At 37.2% G+C, this 24,627-nt stretch overlaps 1 protein-coding gene and 1 long non-coding RNA gene across 2 annotated transcripts in view; one reads left to right on the top strand and one right to left on the bottom strand.

Annotated features, from left to right (window-relative positions):
- The window catches only part of ITGA1 (integrin subunit alpha 1), a 73,190-nt gene that overhangs the window by 11,178 nt on the left and 37,385 nt on the right, over window positions 1-24,627 (bottom strand). Inside the window, exons 7-24 of the mRNA XM_063180278.1 lie at window positions 23,462-23,610; window positions 21,607-21,757; window positions 19,766-19,931; window positions 16,195-16,268; window positions 15,059-15,203; window positions 13,798-13,940; window positions 12,083-12,226; window positions 10,478-10,732; window positions 9,928-10,058; window positions 7,764-7,927; window positions 7,437-7,573; window positions 6,396-6,506; window positions 5,758-5,843; window positions 5,437-5,572; window positions 4,381-4,461; window positions 2,538-2,614; window positions 1,765-1,854; window positions 607-709 (exon numbers count right to left, since the gene is read on the bottom strand). Of these exons, the coding sequence (XP_063036348.1) occupies window positions 607-709; window positions 1,765-1,854; window positions 2,538-2,614; window positions 4,381-4,461; window positions 5,437-5,572; window positions 5,758-5,843; window positions 6,396-6,506; window positions 7,437-7,573; window positions 7,764-7,927; window positions 9,928-10,058; window positions 10,478-10,732; window positions 12,083-12,226; window positions 13,798-13,940; window positions 15,059-15,203; window positions 16,195-16,268; window positions 19,766-19,931; window positions 21,607-21,757; window positions 23,462-23,610 (2,343 nt within the window). The remainder of the gene's footprint in view (window positions 1-606; window positions 710-1,764; window positions 1,855-2,537; window positions 2,615-4,380; window positions 4,462-5,436; window positions 5,573-5,757; window positions 5,844-6,395; window positions 6,507-7,436; window positions 7,574-7,763; window positions 7,928-9,927; window positions 10,059-10,477; window positions 10,733-12,082; window positions 12,227-13,797; window positions 13,941-15,058; window positions 15,204-16,194; window positions 16,269-19,765; window positions 19,932-21,606; window positions 21,758-23,461; window positions 23,611-24,627) is intronic.
- LOC134431972 (uncharacterized) lies at window positions 6,476-9,235 on the top strand. The gene is made up of 4 exons (XR_010031168.1): window positions 6,476-6,590; window positions 6,809-6,899; window positions 7,106-7,212; window positions 9,097-9,235. It is a non-coding gene; the product is annotated as an uncharacterized LOC134431972 (long non-coding RNA).

Raw genomic sequence — 24,627 nt, 5'->3', positions numbered from 1 at the left:
AGGTACTGGAAGGCCCCAGTGAAGTCTCCACAGAGGCTTCTCTTCTACAAGTGGAATAGCCCTGACTGTTCCAGACTGTCCTCACAGGAGTGGTGCTCCAGCCCTGTGATCATCTTTAAGGGCCTCCTCTGGACCCACTTCAGAAGGTCCATGTCCTTACTTTGGACATGGATGAGCTGGATGTAGTAGTCCATCAGGGATCTCACAAGAGTGGAGTCCATTGGATATCTTTCCCATGTGATTTTAATTTGCAGTATCCATTCAACCAGGAAGACCACATTCTTGGAGCATGGCATTTACCTATTATAAACCTGACAGGATTTTGGAAATGGCTGCTCTAACTTGCAGCAGGGGTAGTCCAAGTTCTCATTTACCCAGGCATGGTCTCTTTTTCCAGCTGAGGATATAGGGTCTAAAACCCTCCTACTGTGCAGGAGACAGACCATCCGAGACCTTCTAACTCACGGTGTTCCAAAGGAAGGAAGGAAAAAAAGGGTTGTAAGCACAAAATATGCATGTAGAGGGTTTAATGTATTGTATACCTGCTATTTAAATGGAAAAAAAATAAGACAGTACCTATGTCATACATTTTTAATTGTTTCTTACCCTATAATGTAGAGTAACTTCATCCCCGATCTGCTCTGTTGTGTTAATAGCAGTAGGGACAGTATCATTTGCTGCAATTATAACATGGTGCTCTTTGAAAACACTGTGGGTTAAAAAAACACACATAAAAGTAAGCACACAAACATCATAAAAACCCCTAGGAGTCAATAATATAGGTTTTTTTATTATTTAATGGATTTTAGGACTGGTATTGCAATTTAGAGTGCACTGCTGCATCCACTGAAATTCAACTGCTCTGCTCCCTGACTAGGCCCCACTTTTTACCATGTATATTTAGAATGCTTTGTTCAGATTTAACTACTAAAAAAGAAAATACTATTCCCAAAATTAATACATTAGGGTCTGATTTTGCTGTCCTTATTCTAGGTTGCAGTCCCTTATCCTGGGCATTGACATGTGAAACAGGCAGGATCCTGTAAAAGACAGAATCAAGCAAAACCAGAACAAAGCCAGCATATTCTAAATTCAGCCTTATTCCCTATAGGACAAACAAAGTCTGAAAATACTTGCAAAATAAATTTGGCTTAATTATTTACATCTGCACACCACAAAATGTTGTTACCCAATAATATACAGGATACTTTTCAGGGATGGAATCTAACTGAATTCTGTCTGTTTCTGAAAACAAAAGATCTGCATTATAGTACAAGACCTGCATTAAAGTATACATCTGAACTCAGAAAAACCAAACTACCAAGAATCTATAATGAAGGCTAATTTTTGAAGATGGAAATCAAACACCACATCATGCAATACTATAGTGACACAAATCCATGGCCATCAGGAAGCTGGAAGTATTTGCTTTCTTTTCTATGTCATGCTTTCTTATGCTTCCTTCATTCCTGAAATGCTTTTGAATGAATATAACAAAGTACAGGAACCAAGCAAAACCTGCTGTTGTACTTGCAAACTGCGGATCAAATTTAAATGGATAAAATGGAATTTCATCAAGTTAGGGACAGTAACTGCTCCACTAATTCATGACTTATCTTTTCAGAGAAGCCTGTGCTTCCGCTTTATGAGCTTTGAAGCTGTGGCCCGTAGATACTGGGCAGATCAAAATCAAAACAACACAATGTTCTTTGAATACCTGCAATTTACTACACCAGGAAGTAAAGTTCAGAGAAGTGTCAATACCTTACAAATATTAATCCTACTTCATATTTTACTGGTATTGTAATGTGTCCTCTGTTGTCACTCAGGGTCTCAGGTGGTTCTTCACTGTCACTGAAACAAAACAACATACATCACTCAGATCAGACTGCTGAGTGGAAAGGGATCTCAGAAAACAAAATACCTACAGCTCTGGGTATGAAAGCATACTACTCATTTCCAGTTAAGTACTGTCTTCTAAAAATAAATTAAAATACCTTTTCCAAGAACAAATGATTTAAGTCCTGCACCAGCCCCAGCTCACAGACGTGTCTTTGTTAAAATTACAGATGTCAGGTGACTGAATGAAAACAGATCAGCTAGAAGCCACATCATCTCTGGGTTTTGTAGGGACAGCAAACACTGAGATCAAGTGCATTCCTTTACCCTATCAGGGACAACTTCTGCAATGCTCTTACTCTTTGAAGGCCAAGCTTTTTGTTAACTGTGATTCATGCTAAAGTGTGCAGTAATTCTCTAGGAGACTAAACCTTTGCTGAAGGTGAAATAACCGGAAATTATGACTCAGTTGTAACTCTAAGGCTGTAGAGAGTATCAACTATTTATTTAGTCCACTTAATCCACTTCTGGACTGAATGCCGTAAGGGTTCCAGCTCTACAGAAAATTTAACGGTACTTATACAGAAAATGTAACTGCTTGTGAGTTCAGAAGCCGCTCGTGTTTTACTACTGAACACAAAACTGTGGTGCTTTCAAAAAAAAAAAAAAAAAATCAGAAGGCAGAGACTACAACTAACCTTGTTGCATATACATGAATAGTAGCATTTTCCAGGAGATAGGATGCGTTGAATTGGAAGGATATTTTGAAGGAAATCTGTGTAGAGAAATACATTACACATTTTGAAAGGAAAAAGAAAAAGCCCACCCTAACAGGTGTGGTATAATGATTGATATAATGAAAAATGTACCAACTTTTGATTTTATCTAGGGAATCCTTATTAATATTTTAGCAGCTTTCTATGAATCTGAATGAATCTACTATTTGGAACTTGCCCCAACCAAGAAGGAAATCCAATAGTTTTCACTTATTAAACAGAAGCCTCAAATTTTCACAAGTCTCAAGAAAAAACATTATGTAGTACATTAGAAACACATGGCTAAATAATTCTTAACTGAAAGCAACTGGACTTACAAGCAATTTATCAAAATCTCTTTTTTCCTTCTAATGAGAAGGAAAAAAAGCTTCAAAGCCTGGCTATTGCAGTGGAGATAAGCTGCCTGTAGAAGGCTGCTAGATTATCACTTAATATACAGTAGAACCCCTAGAATGTCAAAATAAATGTTTACAATGTAAATAAAGGAGAGACCACTAGGTATCAAAAACATCTCATTTTTATAATAATCAGGACAAATCTATCACAACTTGGAATTACAAAAAATTTAGGAACACTGTCCTAAATATTCTTTCTCATATCTGACACTTAAGTAATTTTATAAGAAACAAAAGTTTTCTTATTTGTTACTGTATGGAATTTTCAGCTCAGATTTTTATCTTTCCTTTTATGTGTACAAAACTTTTTTTTTGTATTTACAAATTAATCCACAGGAAGTTGTCCTATATATAATATTTAAAAAAAAAAGCAGCTTTAGAAAAGAATACTAAAGGGGATGAAAAGAATATATTAGGGATGCATCAGTGAAATCAGTGAAACAGAGATGAATTGATTTCTGAATGCAAAGAAAAGTGTGAAATTTCTAAATTTAGGGCTTTACAGCTACAGACAAACTAACAAGCAAAACATGAAAGGAAAATATGAAAAATCTAGTGAAGCTGTGAATGGAACACTGTGGGCAGAGGCATTGGTCAATATACTTGTTTGGCTTCAAGAAGGTAACAGCTGACTTTATCCCTACAAATCCAAGTCCAAGTCCAAGCTGGAGTGTTTGTGTGGGAGGCAGTGTAAGAAGACATCGGTACTCCTGGAGCATGACAGAGGGACAAACAAGAAACTGCCAGGAAAGGTTGTCTTATTTGCATGAGAATTGGTATTTCCCAATTCAAGACCAAGACCTAAGCATGGCTTTTCGAAGCCTTAGTTTAACTAAAGCTCCCTCTCCATCCCAACAAGAGATACAGATATCACTGGAACTGCTCAAGATGGGAGCTTGATTTTAAGCTGACTACTTGCTGGAAAGGCCTCTCATTCTCCACTGAGCAGAGGTGAAGCCTTGATGCCTGATTTTGGCAGACCTGGGATTGCATTTTATTCTGTCTTCAATCAAGGGACTACATTTTATATACAAAATAACTAAACTCATAGGCTCCCAGCTGTGGAAAGCCTCGAGACAGACACTTCTGGCCAGGTGAGCCACTTGCGTGTCACTTGCATTCTGACAGTGTCAAGGATGGCAATATGCATCCTTTACACCCTCATATACCACATCTGACTGCCCAGCTACTGAAAATCTGATGGTTTTCCCGTCTGCCTTTGTGCAGCTGACGTGAAGGATAGCTTAGGAAACATGCATGGAAAGTTTCTGGGATGAACACAAGAGAAAAGAACTTCAGAGGTGATATGGACTGCCCTGCCTTTAGAATAACATGGGGCAAGCAGAACTTGCGTGCAGGGGACTTTTTACCTCTTCTTCAGGTTTTAGAAATGGATATCCCACTTTACAGGTGATGTTGTGATTAGATTCACAGCTATCTTTCTGTATATCCTGAAGGAAAAAAGACAGTGAAAGCATGGCTTTGTACAAACTCCTTTAAAATTTTGACTGACCATCACAGACCTGTTGAACACATATACCACTGCCACTTTTCACTGTCATTATATTGTGAGAGTCAAAGCCTTAGTCAAACTTAAACAAAAATATGAAGATACAAATTCTGCAAGACAATTTTCATCTATGGACACTTATACCAATTACTTGCCATTATGCCTTTCCAATGACAGTGTTTGGAACAGTCACAATTATATGCCTACCGGACATCATGCAAATTAGTCATGGGGTCTAGCAATCAACATATGGGTAATTACACAGTTTTCAAATTTTGTAAATATGTTCTTAAGGCAGCAATAAAAGTCACATTCACACTCCATCAATTATTGCCATAGGATCAGAAACAGTGCTATGGATCCCTGACTTCTCCTAATGTGTAGTATTGGGACTGCTGACAGAAAAGAAACTGCCCTAAATGCTTCCCATCTGAACTGAGGTGTACTTGTACCATATCTGCTGAGGCAGGAAGGAAAACAGCCACTTTTGGAAATGCTGTCTGAGTTAGGCTAGACACAGGCACTGATATATCCTGTCCTGCCATGACAGTGGTTTTTCTCCACATGTGCAAAAGGAGACTTTTAGAGGCTCAGGAGTTCTACTGATAAAAAACAAGGCATTTCTGGCTCTACAGATCTACATCTGATGTTTGTCTAAGAGGCAGGCACTTTTCCTAAGTGCCATTGTGAAATTTACATCTGTATTTTAGGAACAGGGCTAGGCAAGAGTCCACTCATGTAAAAAAAAAATACACTCCTTGAGAGGCATAAGCAAGAACAACAGCCCTGGGAAATCTCTTTCAAACAACTGAAATGATGCCAGAGCAGACAAATTAAGGTTTAATAAAAAGACTTCCTCATATCTCTCTAGCATTATATGTTATGATAATTGTGATAATGTAAGAAGAAATCCTACCTCAATGCCAGCAAAAATAATATTTGGAGAGTACTGAACCAAAACTCTGGTATTATAGGCGCTATCTTTTTTGTTCTTCACAGAGAGCTGGATGGTGAACTTATCATTGCGTGACTTTACAATGAATGGAGAAGAGCTGCAAAATAAAGTAAGAATGCTGAACATCTTAACTATTGAATCTGTTTTTAACATAAAGAGAAACTTTTTTCAGCCTCCAGACTATCTTGTTTCTTAATTAGAAAGGAAGCCCTGGCAGAATTTATAATTCATATAGAAACTTTGTACAGATATCAAGGAATGCATTAAACCCAGTGCAGTTACCTGTCTCCAGCTATGCTTGCTTTTACAATCAGAACAAGATCTGAAATGCATCTATTTTTGGCTCCACAATCTTTTGTGAAAGGAATCTGCAAAAATAATATGTTTATTTTTAATTTTATTACATCTATTATCAAATACTTGTATTTTAGTGCACTATCTAATTTTATGTAAGACCTTCTGTTAAATGATCAAAGAAGTCTTCCCTTATATTAACCAGTTAAACATGCTAAAATCTTGTAAAATGCATGGGTGAAATATAAGCTTTCTCATCACTCCCTTCTAAATGACGGCCCTGGATTCTGAAAAGAAGCATTAATAGAAATATGAATGATGGCAACCACCACAGAAGTAAACAGATAACACTCTGCTTCCCCTAGCTAAAACCCGACAATAAAATTCTTGGTAACTCTCTTCTATCTTCAGTCAGATATGGACAGTTTTGAAACCCCAGCATGGTTCACAAGCACATAGAATCAAACTTCTCATTCCAAAATACTCATTTGGAGGAAACATCTCCTGGACAGGCTCAATGACCTCCCCCCTCCAGCCAATTTGTGGGCAATAGTTTCAGCTCTTGTGTGGGCTATGATTTTAACCTTAAATACATTGGTTATTGATACAAAATCTTTCTGACTTACATATTCTGCTATTGAATTTGGCAGGTTGCTATCAAGAACAGGTCCACTCTCTGGATCAGAAAAATTGAATTCCAGCAAAACCTTTACAGAGTCCTGAAAATCAGGCTTATCCTAGAACATAAGGAAAACAAAACTGCTGTTATGGAAATTCACTTTAGTATCTAAGGAGGTTAAAAAGACCCAAAAAATGCTGAGGTAAAAAAAATTTTCCTGTCACACTGCTGCCATTCTCCTAGAGAAGCATCTGAATGCTTGCAGTTAATGATGAAACATTCAATGTGCCAGGCATTCTTTATAAATATTTACTAAGGTTTTCGTGTATCTTATCACCAATTTCAAATAGCCTGAGCATATCCCACAGACTTTCATTAAAGAATATCTCAACTATTGACTCACAGACTTTTCTCTTCTAGTTGTGCTCAAAGGATCAGTAAGATAAGCATCAGCAGCATCACCTTTTGTGAAGTCAAACTTACGCCTGCTGTTTGGTGAAGAAAATTCTAGGTATCATTTACCATTAGTTTTACAGTAAGATACAACTATGTCACAAAACATTTTAAATGTGGTTACAGTATGCAACTCCATTCACTCCACACACTAGCTACAATTTCAGCAAATTCATACTCACAGTTGCTAATTATGCTTCTGTTTTGCAGTGAATAAATATTCTCTATTCCAAATCTTAAAGTTTATTTACTGTATTTTATTAGGAGGAATTGCACCAAAATGCAAACTGAAATTCTCTCACATGCTCCTGCTGAGTTTTGAGTGCACCTGAACTGCTAACCATGACAGCTGCTTGGTTCCACCAAGTGAGGTATGTTCTTTCTTAAGACAGACACAGAGACATAGCTAAAAAGACTGCATATAAAAGTAAATTGTTAATACATGTATGAATAAATAGTTTTAAACAAATTTTATGTACACTTCTTAAGATAAATTCTGAGCACAGACTTTGTTGTCCAATTTGCAATTAATGGAAGACATACTTGGGTTACACTAGTGTGAACATGAGAAAAATACTTTAAATGATTTACTTGCCAACATGTAGAAGTTATGTTTCGTACATTCTGACCCTTTGACTGTTATATTTTTTTGCATTTTCCTCTCATGGCTTTCTGTGAACAAGCTTCGAGATATCTGTCTTTGTGCATCAAGGGTAATCCAATACTGCAGACCTGCAAAGGAGGTTGAGATCAATATTATGAAGCACTTTGCCTCTATGCATTATTTTTTCCCAAAATATCTTTGATGTGCTTTGAACACTGAATTTGGAAGAGCTGAATTCCATTTTTTAATTAATAAATACATGCAAGAATAGATGTTTTATAGTTTAAAGCTTCCATAGCTTAGTGCTTATCTACTTACTGGATTCAAATATATCTTCTTTTGACTTTAGTCTGGTCTTAAAACAAATTGTGGCGTCTATGCATATTGTTTTTCTTATATTTATCTGACAATTTTGTTGCTGAATATTGATGCTTTTAGGTATAAATTGCATGGAAACATTCACTTCAGCCACATCACGAGACCTTAGGAAAAAACACAAAGAAAACACTTGGAAATAAGATTAGCAACTTTTTAAAATTTAAGAATGAACTCACAAAATATGCAGCATTCAGCATTCAGATACAGACATAGAATCACATAGGAATCATTAAGGTTGGAAAAGGCTTTAAAATCATTTGAGTCCAACTGTCAAAAATTTTATAGATAAAAAGAAAAAATTCCTCAATGTTCTTTGGAAAATAACAGAAGCATAAAATCCATAATTGAAGTGAGATTCCTGTGGCACATGTTGATGGCACCATGCTGCGGTACAGTAGCTGACACAACGTTGGCCATGTTGTGCCAATTAAGAGGCCATCTATTATTTCATGTTTTCTGTCTTGGCTGTGTGATGCTATAAAAACAACTGGCAGTTGCAATTCACTTCTCTGGCACCTTTTCAGTCTGCATTTGCCTTTCTCCATTTAGGCAGATTATTGCATGCCTATTAACTGCCATTACAGAAAGAACTCATCATACAGAAAACCAAAAAGCAAGCAACAAAAAGAGGAGGCAAAGACATGTCCTCAGCAGCAAAAACCTATAAAGCACTACAGCATTTTTTAAAGCTCAACTACCACTCAGGAGGGAAAGTCTCTGAAGAGTTGGGCACAAGAACAACACGATGGTCTAGAAAAGTAATCAACAATAAATCCTCTACCTAAAACTGGTAAAAGAGGCATTATGGAGGAATGGAGGACAGTCACAGGATTTCTCCACAGAGCTGTGGAGAAAAGGATACCATGTGAAATACTTCAGAAAAGATACCATGTGAAATATTTCCAGAAGCATTTAAGCAACTCTACAGAGCCAGATCCATTTTAAGAAAGATTGAACTCTTATCTTTGAGAGTATCACAACATACTCTCAAGGATAAGATACTTGTACAAGAACAAGACTTATCCTTGAGAGCATCACAGATGAAAATAATATACATAAGTTGGAGGACAGCAAACCGTCTCTTAGGTTGTGGGTAGACAAACAGGCTAATATTTGTCCCCAGTTTGTTTCACTTTAAATGTCCTTTGTTCTTGCAATGCATTCCTGTCTCATCCCTTGGTCCGATTCAGCTCCCTTTTGGCCATGAGATGCAGCACATCAGTGCACTAAATCATCGAAAAATTTAGTTGGCAAAGTTATTATCTTTCTTAAGAATTGTGGTCTCAACAATGCAGTGAAGGACATCACACTGTGTTTACACATGGAACATTTAGAAAGAAACTACGAGGTGAAGTTCAGAAGAAGCTGGGAGCTTGAGGATGGTAGCAAGCCTCGACAAACTTGATCACCTACCAGGTGAGTTAGGTGAAACAGCAGGAAAGAGAAAGCAAGGGACTGGGTTAGCAATTTCCTTACCAGAAAAAGAAATAGTTTTAGTTGTGGCTTAGAAATGAGGGATTTAATGTCATACTGTTTATTTGTCATCTCCCTTAAAAATTATATTGCTCACTACTAGATCTGAATCATATTCATATAAAGGAAATGAACTGACTGTTAAGCAGAAGGCTGAGTTTAATTTTACAGATTTTCTGTAGGGCCTCAAACTGCAGTTTTCCTACTAAGAAATAAAGCCAGTTTTCTTTGTGATCCCTTAACATTTGAACCTGTTCTTGATATTGTTAATAAAATAATACGCAATATACTGTGAAAAAGAGAGAAATTCAGGTTTTTTCCTATTTTACTTTGTGCCACAAGTGGAATCAGTTTCTATTTTGAAGGTGGTCTAGGAGGACAAGTTCTTCTAGGCTAGCAAGAGTTCTATAGTATCCCTGTATTTATTACAGTATACATTAAGTTTAATGCTCATTCCTCTAGAGAGATGTAAAGAGATGAATATTTGCAGTCATCTGGGATAAAACATGGCATGGAACATGGGATGAAACCAGTAACCTTACAAAGTCCAAACAATCATGCATGCAAGTTACACTGGTATCCAAGCAGAAGTTTTTTTCCCTGTCCTGACAGTTGCTGTGATTCTCCGTACCAGAAGAGGGCAGCCCCGCCAAGGCCTCCGATGGTAACATCAATCAGCCCGTCATCGTTTAAATCCATTTCTCCGTGCACGGACTGGCCAAAAAATTTCACTTTTTCCCCATCTCCACCTGATGCAATACGCTGTAAAATGCATAAATAAGTTAATGCAGTGCACTTTGAAGGGTTTTTTAACAGTCAAGATGCATTTGACGGCAGTCAGATGGGGTTTAGGCTCTTTAACTACGTTAAATTTTCATTACAATACCCCTAAAATAGTTACCATGGTGATGAACCACTATAAATTTTTCGATTGCAAAATATCTGCTTTTCTGGCTGTCCAGAGCATGTCAGAAGGTTTCTAATAAACCCATGTGAGTATATTCTTTAACAATATTAAGACTCATATTCAGTTAAATCAGTATGAGTATAAAAGCATAGAGCAATTTAAAAAAAGCTGTTACAAGTGGCCAAGTCACAGCCTCATTCTGTGTTGGGAAGACAGGATTATAAACACTATATACATTAGAGCAGCTGTCAACCTGTGGAGTCTTACTTCATACCTGCGAATATTTTTTACTGATTGCTTTGCCACGGCCATGGTAAATATAAACAGCCCCCCGGTGGTCATCTTCCAAGGGAGAGCCTATCACAATGTCATTGTACCCGTCCAGGTTGAGGTCCTTCACGGCAGCGATCGCGGTCCCAAAGCGTGCCCCGCAAGGCTCGTTCTTAAGAACTTTGCAGGTATCCTGCTTTAATGCTGAGCAGCACGTTTGCTTTACGGGTTCAAGACTCATCTGATATTCAAACTTTGTCTGTGGAAGAACAGATTTAGAGTTTGTGAATTTGCGCCAACATCTCAGCCATGCAGACTTTTAAGAGCTCTGGTCCAGAAGACAAATGGATGAATTAAACAGAACAATTACAAACTATTCCCAGTCATTACGTGGACTGCAGAAACTGTGCTTCTACAACTATGATTCAAGTGTTCTTTCTGAGCAGAATGGGGCAATAACATTCTTGCTTCCTCTCCTTCTGCCTCTAGATGTTTCTGCATATTTCTTGAAATTAGAGGTTCACAGGAAAGCACAGTATCATAGCAATATTTGAATGCTATTGTAAGTAAACCACTTCATTCTTTAGGGGGTGTAAAGAGCTTTTCTAAAAGCATTCTCTTAATCTGAGAAGTTAGCCAAGTTTCTAATGAAACACAGATGGCAATACTGTTATTGCAGAACAAAAGATAGTATTTCTTTTACAAAGACTGAATTTTGCCCCCAGTAGACACTTACACTGTGGCCTAACACACGCATTCTGATCCAGTGTGTATACTGGACCAAAAACACACAGACACTAGGGCATGAAACCAATCTTTCCCATGAATTCCATGTCAGAAATAAGCAGTAGCAAGCAGTTACTGCATCTTCTTTATTTGGAGCTGGGTAACAGTAAACACAGGAAAAACAAATTTCAAACCCCACATTATTGGAGGACATGGAATTATTGTTTTCTCACCAATCCTATTCACCAGCAAGTTGTTGTTGGCAACATGCATGTAGAGACTGTAAGAATTCCTTGTCAAAAATATCCAGTCTCTTGAGGTCCTTTCCTTGAAATAGGATTTTAGGAAATCATCATCGCTAAGACATATTTTGATAATATGAGGAGAGGGAGAGGGAGAGGGAGTATGCACAGACAGTGAAAGAAAAGACTTAGCAAATTAATAAAGTGAAGAGTGTGTGGTATCACCCTCAATCTAGTCAGACATTTAAAAGCTGCTGGATGTATGGGGTTTAGCTCTAGGTTGCTCAGCAAATCACAAGGATACTGGAGATTACACTTTTAGGATGAATGAGCTTTCCCTAATCCATGCAAGTAAAAAAAAATGATGAAAAAGTAGTCCTATAAATTTGTATCATTACCAAACTTCAGTTTATAAGATATAGTATTTATATATTACTTATCTATAGTACGTAACTCTTAAGAAGAGTTTGAGAATGGAGTTTAAAATGAAGTCACATTATAATCTCATTTGCCAAAACTATTTTCCCCTATTTTCAACAAGTCATCTTCCCTAGTTCAAATTACTGTGTTTCTTTAAAATAAGGATAACAAGGCAATAAAGAGCTTGCTCTATTCCTGTTCAATAAAAATCATCATCTTACCTTGTTCAGACTGTAAACATACACTTTCCCTTGCTCCTCTTTCTCAGTTCCCATGTACATGGGAGCTCCAACAAGAAGAAGGTCTGTAAATGAGTCCCTATCGATGTCAACAGTGGTAATAACACCCCCAAAGTATGACCCAATCTGTAGGAAAACACAAAGTATACATCAGAGACAGAGTTAGCAACATCATGCTGCTTTTCCTTTTCAGAGACCTACTTCTTGCTTGCAACATATTAACCACTAGGTATAAATTTTCTTTGCTAGCTAGATTTTTTTTGGTCTGTCTTCGAAGCTTGTTTTCTGTTTTAGCATTTGTTGTCTGATTTTTTTATTAACAAGTAGGCCATTCAACTTTCAACTCTTCTGAGTTTGAAAGAATAAAAGGGTGCTTTCTACCTGTTATGGGGAGTATGACCTCTTAAAACAGCACTGGAATAAGAGTATCTTGGGGATGCTAGTTTTCTCTTCAATAAACAAGTAAAAAAGCTTGGGCAAAAGTTCTGAGATAGCTCAGTGTAGACAGCCACTCAAGTTATTATTTTCAGAGGAAAAAAAATTACATGAAGAGATAGATACATTCGTAGATCAGGAGCAAGCCATAAGATTCATCTGATTATATTCACAGATAAGCAAAATACCCTGCACTTCATTTACACTTAACAGGAGATACAGCCTCCTCTTGTCCAAGATACATCTCTCACAGAGATGCTTCGAGTTGTCCAGATGTCTCAAACCTTAAAAATCACAGAATGGGTCAGGCTGGAAGGGACCACAGTGAGACATCTGGTCCAACCTCCCCAGAGCACACAGCACAGGATTGTGTCAAGATGATTCTTGAATATCTCCAGAAAGGGAGACTCAAAATCTCTCTGGACAATCCATTCCAGTGGTCACCCACGAAGTAAAGCATTTCTTCCTTATGTTCAGGTGGAATTTCCTGTGCATCACCCTGTTGCCTCTTGTCCTTTTGCTCAAGAGCACTGAGCAGGGCCCGGTCCCAGCTCTGACCCCTCCCTGCAGACACTGGCAGACACTGATGGGGTCCCCTCTCAGCTGTCTCTTCTCAAGGCTGAACAGGCCCATACCTACTTTAGTTCATTGACTCTAAAATGTTTGTTTGATTGAGTGATTGATTAGCTGAGTTGCCAATATCAGCTATAGATGAAAATTAGGTAATCTGAATGCTCCTGAGAGAAGGTGATTCTGCAGCCTGGGGAGATGAGAATAGGCAGGTCTCTTAATTCTCATAAGCATAATATTATCTTAATAATACCATCCTTTATTATGCAATCACATGGGGATTTTTCCTCCTACAGCAACAGGTCTCAGTGAGCTGCTACCCAGTGTAACCAGCAGCCATTCAATACTTCAGTATATCCAAGAAGATATCCTTGAACAGAACTGTGCTTGTCAAAACTCTTTCCTGCCAGTGACATGCTCTTCCATTCAGCATACAGAAAAAATTGCACTACAGTGATAGCAACAACCACTTTGACACTAGTGAAGATTCAACCCTCAAAGACAAAATTCCCAAGTATCTACTGTACAATCCAATTTGCATTGCTAATTATGCCAGAGGATCTGCCTAACTTTTCCTTCTCTTCTTGCTTACAACTCTCATTTTCATGTGTTCTTCTAATGTGTTCTCATTTGCAATACTTACTGTTTCTTCTGCTTACTTCTTTGTGTGCTAATTGTGAATGTGTACTTACTTGTTCTCCATTTAATCTCTGAATCACTTGCACCTCTTTTCCTTCCATCTTATAAATGATAACTTGGCCAGTGTGATTGTATCGTGGCTGTCCTGCTATGTACAGCACACCTCCAGGTGTCAGTGCTGAATTCACAGTATATCCTAGGGAGCAAAAAGAAATCAAGATACAATACACACAGAAGGCATCAGAAATACTTGCTGTGATTCAGAGCCTTTTTAAGGTTTATTCCACAACAAGATATTTACCTCTATTCATGATAGAGAGCAGCAGATAATGAAAAGGCCTTTTTTTTTTGTTTACAGTCTCAGAGTGAGGAGCACCCTTGGGTTATTAAACCTGTTCCCAGGCTGGTGATCCATGTTCACTTTGCCATTCTCACACAGTGTAAGAAATAAGTCATGAATAGCTGGTTGAAAAGCTGCTTTCAAAGAACAGTTGTCACTGGCCCACTGGCAAACTCATGGAGTCTTCAAAAAGGGATTCTGGGGGCATTTTGAATCTACCTCTGCTCTGTTTATTCTTAACAACATTTTAACAACTTTGGTGAAGGAAGACCTGAAAAATTTGCAGTGAAATTAAAACTGAAAGAGTTTCAAGTTTCATGGGAGTTTACAATCTTAATTTGAAGATTACATCACCATATTGGAGTTGTAATAAAAGGCATTTGGCAATAAAGAAAGTACTTAGGGAAAAACATTAAAGTATTGTAGCATTGATTCTTTGTCAATGGAAGTATGGCTTCAATGAGATAACAGAGCAAACAGAAACATGAGGTACAGAGGTATAGAAAGCAAGATCTAGGGGAGAGAGCACTGAAGCTTTTTGGTAGAAAAATAACCTGCCAATATGCAAAATATTATTATAGAAAAAAATATGTTGGTCTTGCTGGTTTTGTCCATTGATTGACAATTTGCTTAATTTTAAGCAAATATTTGGACTTAATATTGTATAAGACTTTTTAACTATCAAGGCATAGAAAAACTTGATAACAATACTAGAGGAATCTGTGAAATCTTTGAACAGATTAAACATTTCTGTTGAGAAAGTCTAGATATACTTAGGTCTGTGTTTGGACTTGTTTTCTAGTTGTAGGAGTTGTTATTTAGTTTTTTTTAAAGAACATGAAAATCAGAGAGTAGACATGCTCCCTGGCTCCTGGCAGATAAAATATTCTGTATCATAATCCTTTTGAATGAGCTTTGAGAGACGTTTTGTAGCATTTGTTGAAAGGTGTTGCAAGGTGGGCTATTTCTCTTACCTAGGTAGGCTGCAAGAGGTTCGTTTCTCTCGGAACGCCTGTCACGGAAGGTGTCATTAGTTGGCATGGAAATACCAGTGTCTTTCACCATCAGCACTGTGCCATTCCAGTCATAGGCTCCAACTGCTCCAAGCATGATCCAATCCTTAAGGAGAGCAAAACAAAAAGCCTGTTCTCTACGTGAATCATCTTTTCTCTATGTGAATCATCTTTAGACATCCATGGTTCAGGATGCTCACATTTGGGTAATGCTTCCTGCGTGCTTACAAAGTTAGCTTTGCTTTTCCTATTATGGTATGGATCCTAAGATTATAGGGTCATAGAAAGGCTTGGGTAGAAATGTCCTGAAATGCTTGGGTAGAAATGCCCAGTTCCATCCATCCATTGCCATGGCAGGGATGCCGTCAGCTAGACCAGTTTGTTCAGAGCCCCATTCATCCTGTCTTTGAACACCTCCAGGGGTGGGGCATCCACAACTGCTCTGCACAATCTGTTCCAGTGACTTTGCTCCAAGTAAAGAATTTCTTTCTAACACCTAATCTAAACTCTGCTCCTTTAGTTTAAAACTGTTCCCCCTTGTCCTATTGCCAGCTACCCATGTAGCTGTACCCATGTGCCCTTTCTCCCTCCTTTTTATAAGCCCCTTTTAAATACTAGAATGCTGCTCTAAGGTGTCCCTGAAGCCTTCTCCTCTCCAAGATAAATAACCCTGTCTTTCTCAGCCTGTTTTAACAGGATATGTGCATCAGCCCTCTGGTCATCTTTGTGGCCCTGCTCTGGAACTGTCTTTCAAGTTAAAACATTGCCCCTTTTTCTGTCACTAAGGGCTCTAGTAAAAAGTTTTTACCCAATCTTCTTAACATATTTTTAGGCTATTTTCCTGATAGAAAGTGCCATGGGAACACTAAGTTTAGAGTTCATATGAAGTATATACGTACTCTCTCATGCTTTTGCTTTTCATAAATGTTTTTTGTGTACATTTCACAAAAAAGGTAACTGGATTACAGGACACTACAAAACTTCCAACAGCAAACAGGACTATACAAAGAAATCCGAAACACTTATTCCAAATTCATAGAACCACCAGCAAAAATCTACTTTGTAAAATAACTTCCATTTTCAAACAGTCTGTTTACCTGAGAATAATGAGCACTGAAACCAGCTTGAGACATTTCCATTTCAAAAGAGGAAGCCTGCTGGTCTGTTGTTGCTATTAAACAGAAAAAAATAAGTTTAAAAAATAAATTTGTTCCAATCTGAAAAAGTAACTGAGGAGTGTTATGAAAATGATCATATGATTTTAAAGGATAGCATAATTAATGAATCTATCCAGTGACTATAGTTTACCGTACAGTTTTACAATAAACACAGAAATAAAGACCCATGTTGAATGCTACTATTAAGTACGGGAATTTCCATTTTAAGATCATGTCTCAGAACTTGTCCAACAAAGTTTCTGGGCTAAAACTGACCAGATTTGAACTCAGACTGATGGCAAGTATGTTTGGAATGTTTGATTAATATGGTTAAGCCATTTTCCACTTGAGCTAAGTGAACAATAAAACATCAGCCATGTAACCCTGGCCTTGTATTCAAGCAACTCAAGTTTTGTAGGCAGCTGGAGGAACTTTAAATGAAAAACACTTGATGTTTGTATGAACCTTTGCAAAAACAACATAGGAAAATCTCTGCTGTCCAAGATTCATAAGTCTTAGTGAAGTGCTCGGGAATGATAACCCTGCCCAGACAATTACATGAAGATCTGATTCTCTTAAATTACTTTGGATAAAAAAGTTATCAGGTGATTTTGTACTAGATTCAGTATCTTGACAAGTTGCTAATTATTAAACTTTGATGGGATGTTTTTCTTCCAGGTAAACTTGAAATATCATCAGAGAAGAAAAAGTTCTGCCTTTTCCTCTACTTAAAAGAAAGATAAGCAGCCCTTAATAGTCAAGGACTATTTTGCCACTATAAGTGTCCAAGTAAGGGAACTATATTCTGCATGTTGATTCTTCCTTGAGAGCAAGACATGCTAACAAGCAGTGGAGGTAAGCTATGAAATCTGCTCTGGTACTGGTCCAGGAAGTGTTCACAGTTTGCTACCAGCCGAGTGTTGCAGCAAGCCTTCAACTGTGGGAATGAAACGGAGCCATAGCAAGCCATGGTTGCATGAATTTCAGGCATCTGGACTATTAAATAATACTGAACTTTTCCTACTCAGCAACTAAACCCCAGCAGTTGCTCCCAGGGACATGATGGCTTTCCTAATTTTTGCAATTTACAGCCAGTCGTAGGAAGGAGACATGATCTCAAGTACAAAGTGTTTGACATACAAATGAAGACTATCATGTTTCACAAGATGTAGATGCTTTGCTAAGTCTGAACAAGTCATTTTTAGGCAAAAAACTCTTAAGCTGCACATCTGCTGATAAACAATATTTTCATGCAGTAAAGGATGCTCCTTAATGAGCTGAGAAAGACGGGATTCTCACAGCCTGAGACAGAGGACAAAGCTGGTACTGTTGGAGTGTGCAGCTCAAAATACTACTTAGATAATGGCCCTTAGCCTAACTTTCCATTCAGTTTTAAACTGCCAAGCATCTTACAAAGGATATTTTGTGAAAAAACATTTGTGCCTGCCTACGGGTTGGATAAAACATAAAACTGCTGTTAAAAGCAATGTCCATGCCATGAGACACAGAGGGATATGAAAAAGATTATGTGTAAAAACTCTCTGGCTGTCAAGCAGGGGTTTTTGTTGGATTTGATTTTTCAAATCTCTCTCAATTTTTCTTTGTATTTAAAGAACCAAAATGAAGTTAAGAAATCCAAGAAAAAAATATCAAATATACTACTATACTAGCAAGAAGCAATTTAGATTGAGAATTTAAACAGATTCAGATATCAAATTTCAACAAACAAGGTTCTTGTGATGCACAGAAGCTACTATGTACAGAGCTGATTAATCTCCAATTAAACACATGCAATAAACTGGCTTGTCAAAAGCTGCAGGGCACAGAATTAACCTGCTTGCTTCCACCACCAGAAAAAATGCATGCATGGACATGGTTGTGAATCCAGAAAACTGAAAGGTTTTGGGATAGGACAGGAAACTATGCCTCAAGAATCAGGATAAATTGATTTAGTCAGTATTATCTAATTAGCAGTATTAACTAACAGCTGGAGCAGCTTGACCTTGCTATGCTTTGACAAAAAGCTAAAATCCCATTTTCATTTGTATTCTGATTCTCTTGCAGACAGATTGCATGACTTCTGGGACTTAGGTTGAGGAGGAGACATTTCATGTCTTATATTGCAGGTGTCTTGTGTAGAAATCTTAGCACATCTCTGAGTTCCTAGAGAAAATCTGCAAACCAAGATGCCTTTAGGCAATAATGAAATTAATTAGATTTTCAAAAACTCAGTCATGCTAGGTCTTACATCCTTCATCTGTTGTAACATTATTTAACTTCTTATTCTATATTCATTATAGCTAATAGATGCAAATAACATTTTATTCTGACAATGAAACACAAATGTTTTTCTCACTTTTTTAAAAGTACAAAGGACAACTTGAAGACCAAGTTTTCAACTCCTGTTTTAACAACTATATTCTCATTTAAAGTGCATAATTCTTAGTACACACTGACTTACAAAAAGAGCACCCTATTTAATTAACTTTGAAGTACTCATTGGTCCTAAGCAGGCTAAACTTTGAGCTTTAGCAAATCAGATTCTTCTCAAATTAATCTGTTGCAAAGCTGAGGAAACCAAATTTTCCAGAAGGTAAAAAAGAACGTATAAATAATATTCTAACAAACTTTTTATTGCTGAAAATTTTAGTAATAGCTGAAATCATTAACATTTGACCAAACTTAATAATACACTAGAAGAATATAAATATGTCTGAGAACTACAACTCTAATGTAAAAAAATTGAAAATACTCTCTCAATTTTGTACTTTCAAGTCAATATCTTCTTTTGTTCCAGCTATAAACTACACTATTCTAGCTACTTGGAAAGTTGAAGTGTTGAAAAAAGTAGTCCAAATAGATGGATGTTTTCTTTGTACTACATGAATCCCTTCAGAGTTGGCAGGTATAATTTATAACTAATAAACTCTGTCTCCTGTTACCAGCAGTCCTTGAAACAAACAGTGGTTTGGGCAGTGTTGTCTCATTTGGATGGAGAATGTAAGCAGACATTATGAGAGAATGACTTTCCTGTGCTGCACTCTGAATACTGTGAACCTTCCCAAAGGAAAATCATATCTTGTCAACTCTATGCAGTAAGTCCATGCTAATTTGTGTAGCAAACTAATACAGTATAATTAATAATTAACTAAAAAGAGACCCTAAACATTTAGGCAGAAAACCAGATGATCACGGGGTAACTGGGGTACGATCTGGCAATGTTTTTTACCTAAAAGAGGGCAACTTTCTAAATATGGCATTACACCAGTTCTGGTTACTTACCCTTTTAGGCTATTGTCTCCACATGCTCTAACTCCTATGCATATAGTCACATCTATATCTACTATTTTGATGCCTTTTATAAATTATTTTTAAAACTAGCGCAGAAGAAATAATTGCATAATAAATTTCACACAGCAGAATGCATTTCAAAGGAAGGTAAAAACAGGTGTTCTTCTATTTGTTTCAGTTGTAATGCAGGCATAAAGTAAAATTTTAAATAATGTCATACCTTCCAGGGCAAATATTCTCTCTCCAAGTGCTTCAACAATGGTTAAAAGAGCTAATTCATCTGAGACATTGAAAAAATGCTTTTCAGTAGGCTTACTGGCAATTGATTTTATTTCCTCTACAAATTTCTCAGTACTTAAATTTCCTCTGCTGTAGCTGCCAAGAATCTAAAGAAAAAAAAAAACCCAAAGAAACACACAAAAAAAGGTCAAACATATATTTTATAAGCTGTTTAAAAAGATATCATTGAGGTAAGTTGTCAGAGAATGGTGGAAAATCATATCTAACCTTAATTAGTGTTGTTAAAATCTCTCTCAAACTGATTTGAAGCCATTCTTTCTCAAGTAGAAGAGAACTCTATGATGGCTCAGTTGATTTTTTGAAAATATAATTTGACAGGAAACAAAGCAACAGTGTGGTGTGATGTCTGCTATCCTCAACTGTACTTTTCACCCCTTCTTAACAAAATTCATGTAATAATTCATTCTCTGATTTTTGAAGCAGGCCATAACTTAGGGAAAAACCAACAAAACACTTCCCAACCGAGAGTACAATTACTCTGGTTTCTGCATAACCACCGGTTCTTATCACAACATGCTATACATGCAATTTATGACAAGTGGATTAGGCATAGAATAGTTCTTTATTCTGTGAAGATTTGCCCTACAAATACACATAAGAACAACACTTCTATTCAGTGCTAACAACTTCAACACAATACAAGACTTTAGATTTGGGTTGCAGTTTTAACAACACTGTGGTAACAATTCAGGATACCTCAGAAAAAAACACCTCACTTCTCTTAATTCCCAGACAAACAGACATTTTTCATATGAAAAAGGGCACCATAGACTAAACTTGATTCGAGTGGGAGACATAAACCAAATTCCTATGCTCTAGCATCTCAGCCCACTGGAGAAATTCATATTTGGTTCTAGACAGGAATTTTATTGCTAAAATTGTTGCAGTGTCAAGGACAACTTTTTCTTTAGTTATCTCTAATTTTATGAAGAAAACCACTGAAAATCTGTGTGCTGCTGGACTCAACTTTGTTTTATTTCTTTCCTTAAAAAAAGTATAACATCTTTCTTTAAATTTCATGGTTTCATACCACCTTATTTTACCAAAAAATAAGATAGCAAAACAAAGAAAGATAGCAATGGAGAGGCAACAATCCAATGTCCCTTCAAAATTAACACCAGAAAACAGAAGATTCGTGTATAAAATACACGTGTATATATATACACATATATATATATACACATATATATATATACATATATATATATATATAAAGATTCGTGTATAAAATAAAATATGGTGCAGTATTAATACCAAATCCATAACTAATACTTTCATATTTCTTTGTATGGGTTAACTACTATTCTCATTCAGCTACTGTTTGGCATGCTTGGCATGAAAATGACAGCTTTAGAGTGCAAGCATACAACACAGACATAATGAACAAGTATTTTTTGATGGCTTACATTTGCTTTTTTTAAAAATAGGTATTGTTTCTGTAGAAGTTGCCTAGAATTGTATTACTCCCTTTGCTCAGTGTTGCTTTTACAAAAAGAATTTGACTTAACACTGTCCCTCAAACTCTTCCTCCTTTTTCCTCACACAGACACACACATCATCACAAGGAAGACAGCCAAATTGCTTTTCTTATATGCTATAAAATCAGAAAGCAAATTTTTAATGTTTTTTTTAGCTTTTTCCCCTCTGAAATAATTATATTTCCATAAAGATTCTGTGAAATGAACTTCTAAAACTGAAATTACATTTAGAAGATGAAACATGCTTTTAACATTTTGAATTTTCCCATTAAATTTCACTTACAGCAATAGCAAATCTCTGAATGTTTTCATCTTCACAATCATCAATCACTTTTTGTAATCTGTAGTTGTCATGTGATTCCCCATCAGTCACAATAACCATTACTTTTTGTACTCCTCTTCGTGCACCGTGAGCCTCAGTAAAAGCTTCTTCCCTAAAGGGACCATAAAGTGTTTTGGAGAAAGGCAATGTCAGCATTTAGCACATGCATCATATTTGCATAGCCAACCATAAACTACAAGATTTTATATTAACTAGGAAGCAGGAAATGGAGATTAATGCTAACCATGAACAAATACAAACAACTGCAATTGGAACTTACATGACAGTTCACAGCCAAAGTTTCACAAGCATTCATTCATCATGCACTCACTTGAGAGCAATAGCAGAAAATACAAATCTGGATAGTGAAAAATTCTTCCCCTTTACAAATAAACTTCTGGCACTTGAAAACAGCTTTTGGCATCTTAAAAAAAGACTCAGCAAACACCCTACCTTTCCAAAACCCATGCAGAAAAACCCCCACCTAATTCCACCCTACAGCAGCACTTCAAGTGGTCAAACTATTTACTTAGCTATCAGCACATGTCTGCGCAAGTATGTTAATTAACACTGTGTGTTGGGGACGTGGCAGAAATAGGTTGGAGGTAAATGGAGGCAGATTGGGGCCCAATCTGGTTGCAGATGGGCAAACAGGCTCTGAGGTTTTGGGCAGCTGTTCCCACAGACTCTAGACCTAACAAGGCAAGGCTGGATTAGGGTTTGGGAGGAGAAGGAAGGAAGCAGGGCTTCCTCTTTTCAGAAAAATACCACAGAATTCTAGGAGTGGCCACATGAGTGAAAGCTGAAATTTACCACTGAAAATGGCCAAGGGGGGATGACTGTGAGAACAGAGGAAGCTTTTCATGACAGTTTCTGTATATACAAGCTTGCTGTAGTTTGTGGTACACAGGGGCTTTCTGAACTAGATGTGGTTTCTGAAAACTTGGCAATTCTCAACCGGCTCTGCTTTCGTGAACTTGTTTGGACACCTCAAGCTTCTACTCATATCTCAGGAAAGCCTTAATATAGAGGAATTCAATTGTACACCACATCAAGAAAACTTTGGTTAGATAATGCAATTGTTCATCAGAAATATGCTGCATATTTCATTAAATGGTTGTTTGTAAAGAGTGAATGCAATCTTCTGTAGAATAAAAGCAGGCTTTTGTGATGGAAGAAACAGACCCAGAGAAGGAAAAAGTTACCAGGACAACATTGTACAGTTTGGAATTTTCTGAGAGATTTATATTTACTGTCTCTTCTATGAAAGTCAGATTTCATTTTTCTCATAAAAGAAGCATTTCCAAATATTGCTATTACTACAACAGGTATTTAATCTCCCAGTGATTGAGAAACTTTACAGACTTAGGATAGAAGATTTTTAGGCCTTCTGACAAGAGTGGGCCCAAACATTGTAATATTCAACAATATTCAGAATGAAAACAAATTAACATTAAAAATTCTAATTTTTTTTTCCTCTGAAAAACTTGATTTTCTTCATCCCTCTACATACACAGTTCCTATCTGCTCTATGTGGACATCAGATATTGTCAGCCCTTTGCTTAGGCCTACAATATTGCTCCACATCTATTATATTTTCCTAATTCCCCTGCTCAGGGGACAGCTCCCTTTGACACTCAATTGATTTATGTGCTGGATAGAGTCTGCTTATTCACCTTCCTCACAAATGATGCTTGCTTAGCTGAAATGAAGTCAGACATTAGCTGCGCCATGTTTTTAGCACATGAAATCAGAAGCACCACCCTGCCCTGTTTGTTTGTCCCCGCCAGGTGCAGGCAGCGCCCTGTGTGCATACCTGGCTGTGTCTATTCCCAAGGCTGTCATGGTTTGCGTGCCGCCCCGCTGGCGGATTCTCAAGGCTGCAGCCATCACATCTTCTGTTGTTGAGTATGTATTCAGGTAAAACTCATGGACTACTGTCTGTCCATACTGAACAATTCCAACCTAAAACACAGAGTTCATGTTTAAAATCAATGGCCCTTAAAGAAAACATCCCTGCCTCTTGCAGTAGGGTCAATGTCTGTTTGTACTTACAGCCAGGAGAAGGATTGAACTCTTCTTGTTTCCCTCAGGATGAAACACCTATATGAGTTTGAGCAAGACTAGCTAGATGACAGTCTCATGAAACATTTTGAAGTTTCTAAATTGCTTTTATTTAAAACTGGAATAAAGCCAAAAGCTGTCTCTAGTCCTTGGTTTTCCTGGCTTGAGGCCATCTGGATGGGAGCTCTGCTTTCCTCTAGGCCAAGCAGACCAATGCCCAACCACCAGTCACAACTCCTCAAAAGTGTTTTCCTTATGGCATACAAAGTCATGGCTCACTCACAACTCTCTGAATTCCACTCAAATATAATGTTTCTATATCCAATAGTTTATTTACTCTAAATTTAGCCTGGAAACAGGAAGACCCAACTATTCTTATCTTGATGAAGACAGCAGGGACATCCATGACATGCATGTTCTCCCAGCAGAAGGTAAGTCAAAGTACCACCTGACAAGTACCAGAGGGTAAAACATGAAGGAAATGGTGATTTTGGGACGAGGGAGGGTAACGTAAAGCCTGTAGATGACCCCAGCAGAATACATCTTTGTCTGGAAGATTAACACATGGGATTGTGCAATAACCACAAAATGTTTGAGGAAACCTGCTGCAAAACCAAGAATGGAATAAAAAGATGAGCTATATTCTTAAATATTAATTATTTTCTCCCATTCATCTCTGTCAGTTTTAATATTTTGGCAGGTTCCTGACAGCTTTTACTGGGAAGAAGCCCCACAATGTTCCATTAGCATATTTCAATTTTATGTTACACATGGCAATTTATAGGTGTTATTTAGAAAAATGCAGTATTGTGTGGCATTTATATCTCACTCATCTATTATTAAAAGCACTCTAGCATTAAGTTATTGAAGATCAATAAGACCTCTAGGATGTTTCTGCCATCATTATTTTAGAAGTGG

The sequence above is a fragment of the Melospiza melodia genome, chromosome Z (assembly GCF_035770615.1).
Source record: "Melospiza melodia melodia isolate bMelMel2 chromosome Z, bMelMel2.pri, whole genome shotgun sequence".
Taxonomy (NCBI): domain Eukaryota; kingdom Metazoa; phylum Chordata; class Aves; order Passeriformes; family Passerellidae; genus Melospiza; species Melospiza melodia.
This window is presented reverse-complemented; position numbering and strand designations above follow the sequence as displayed.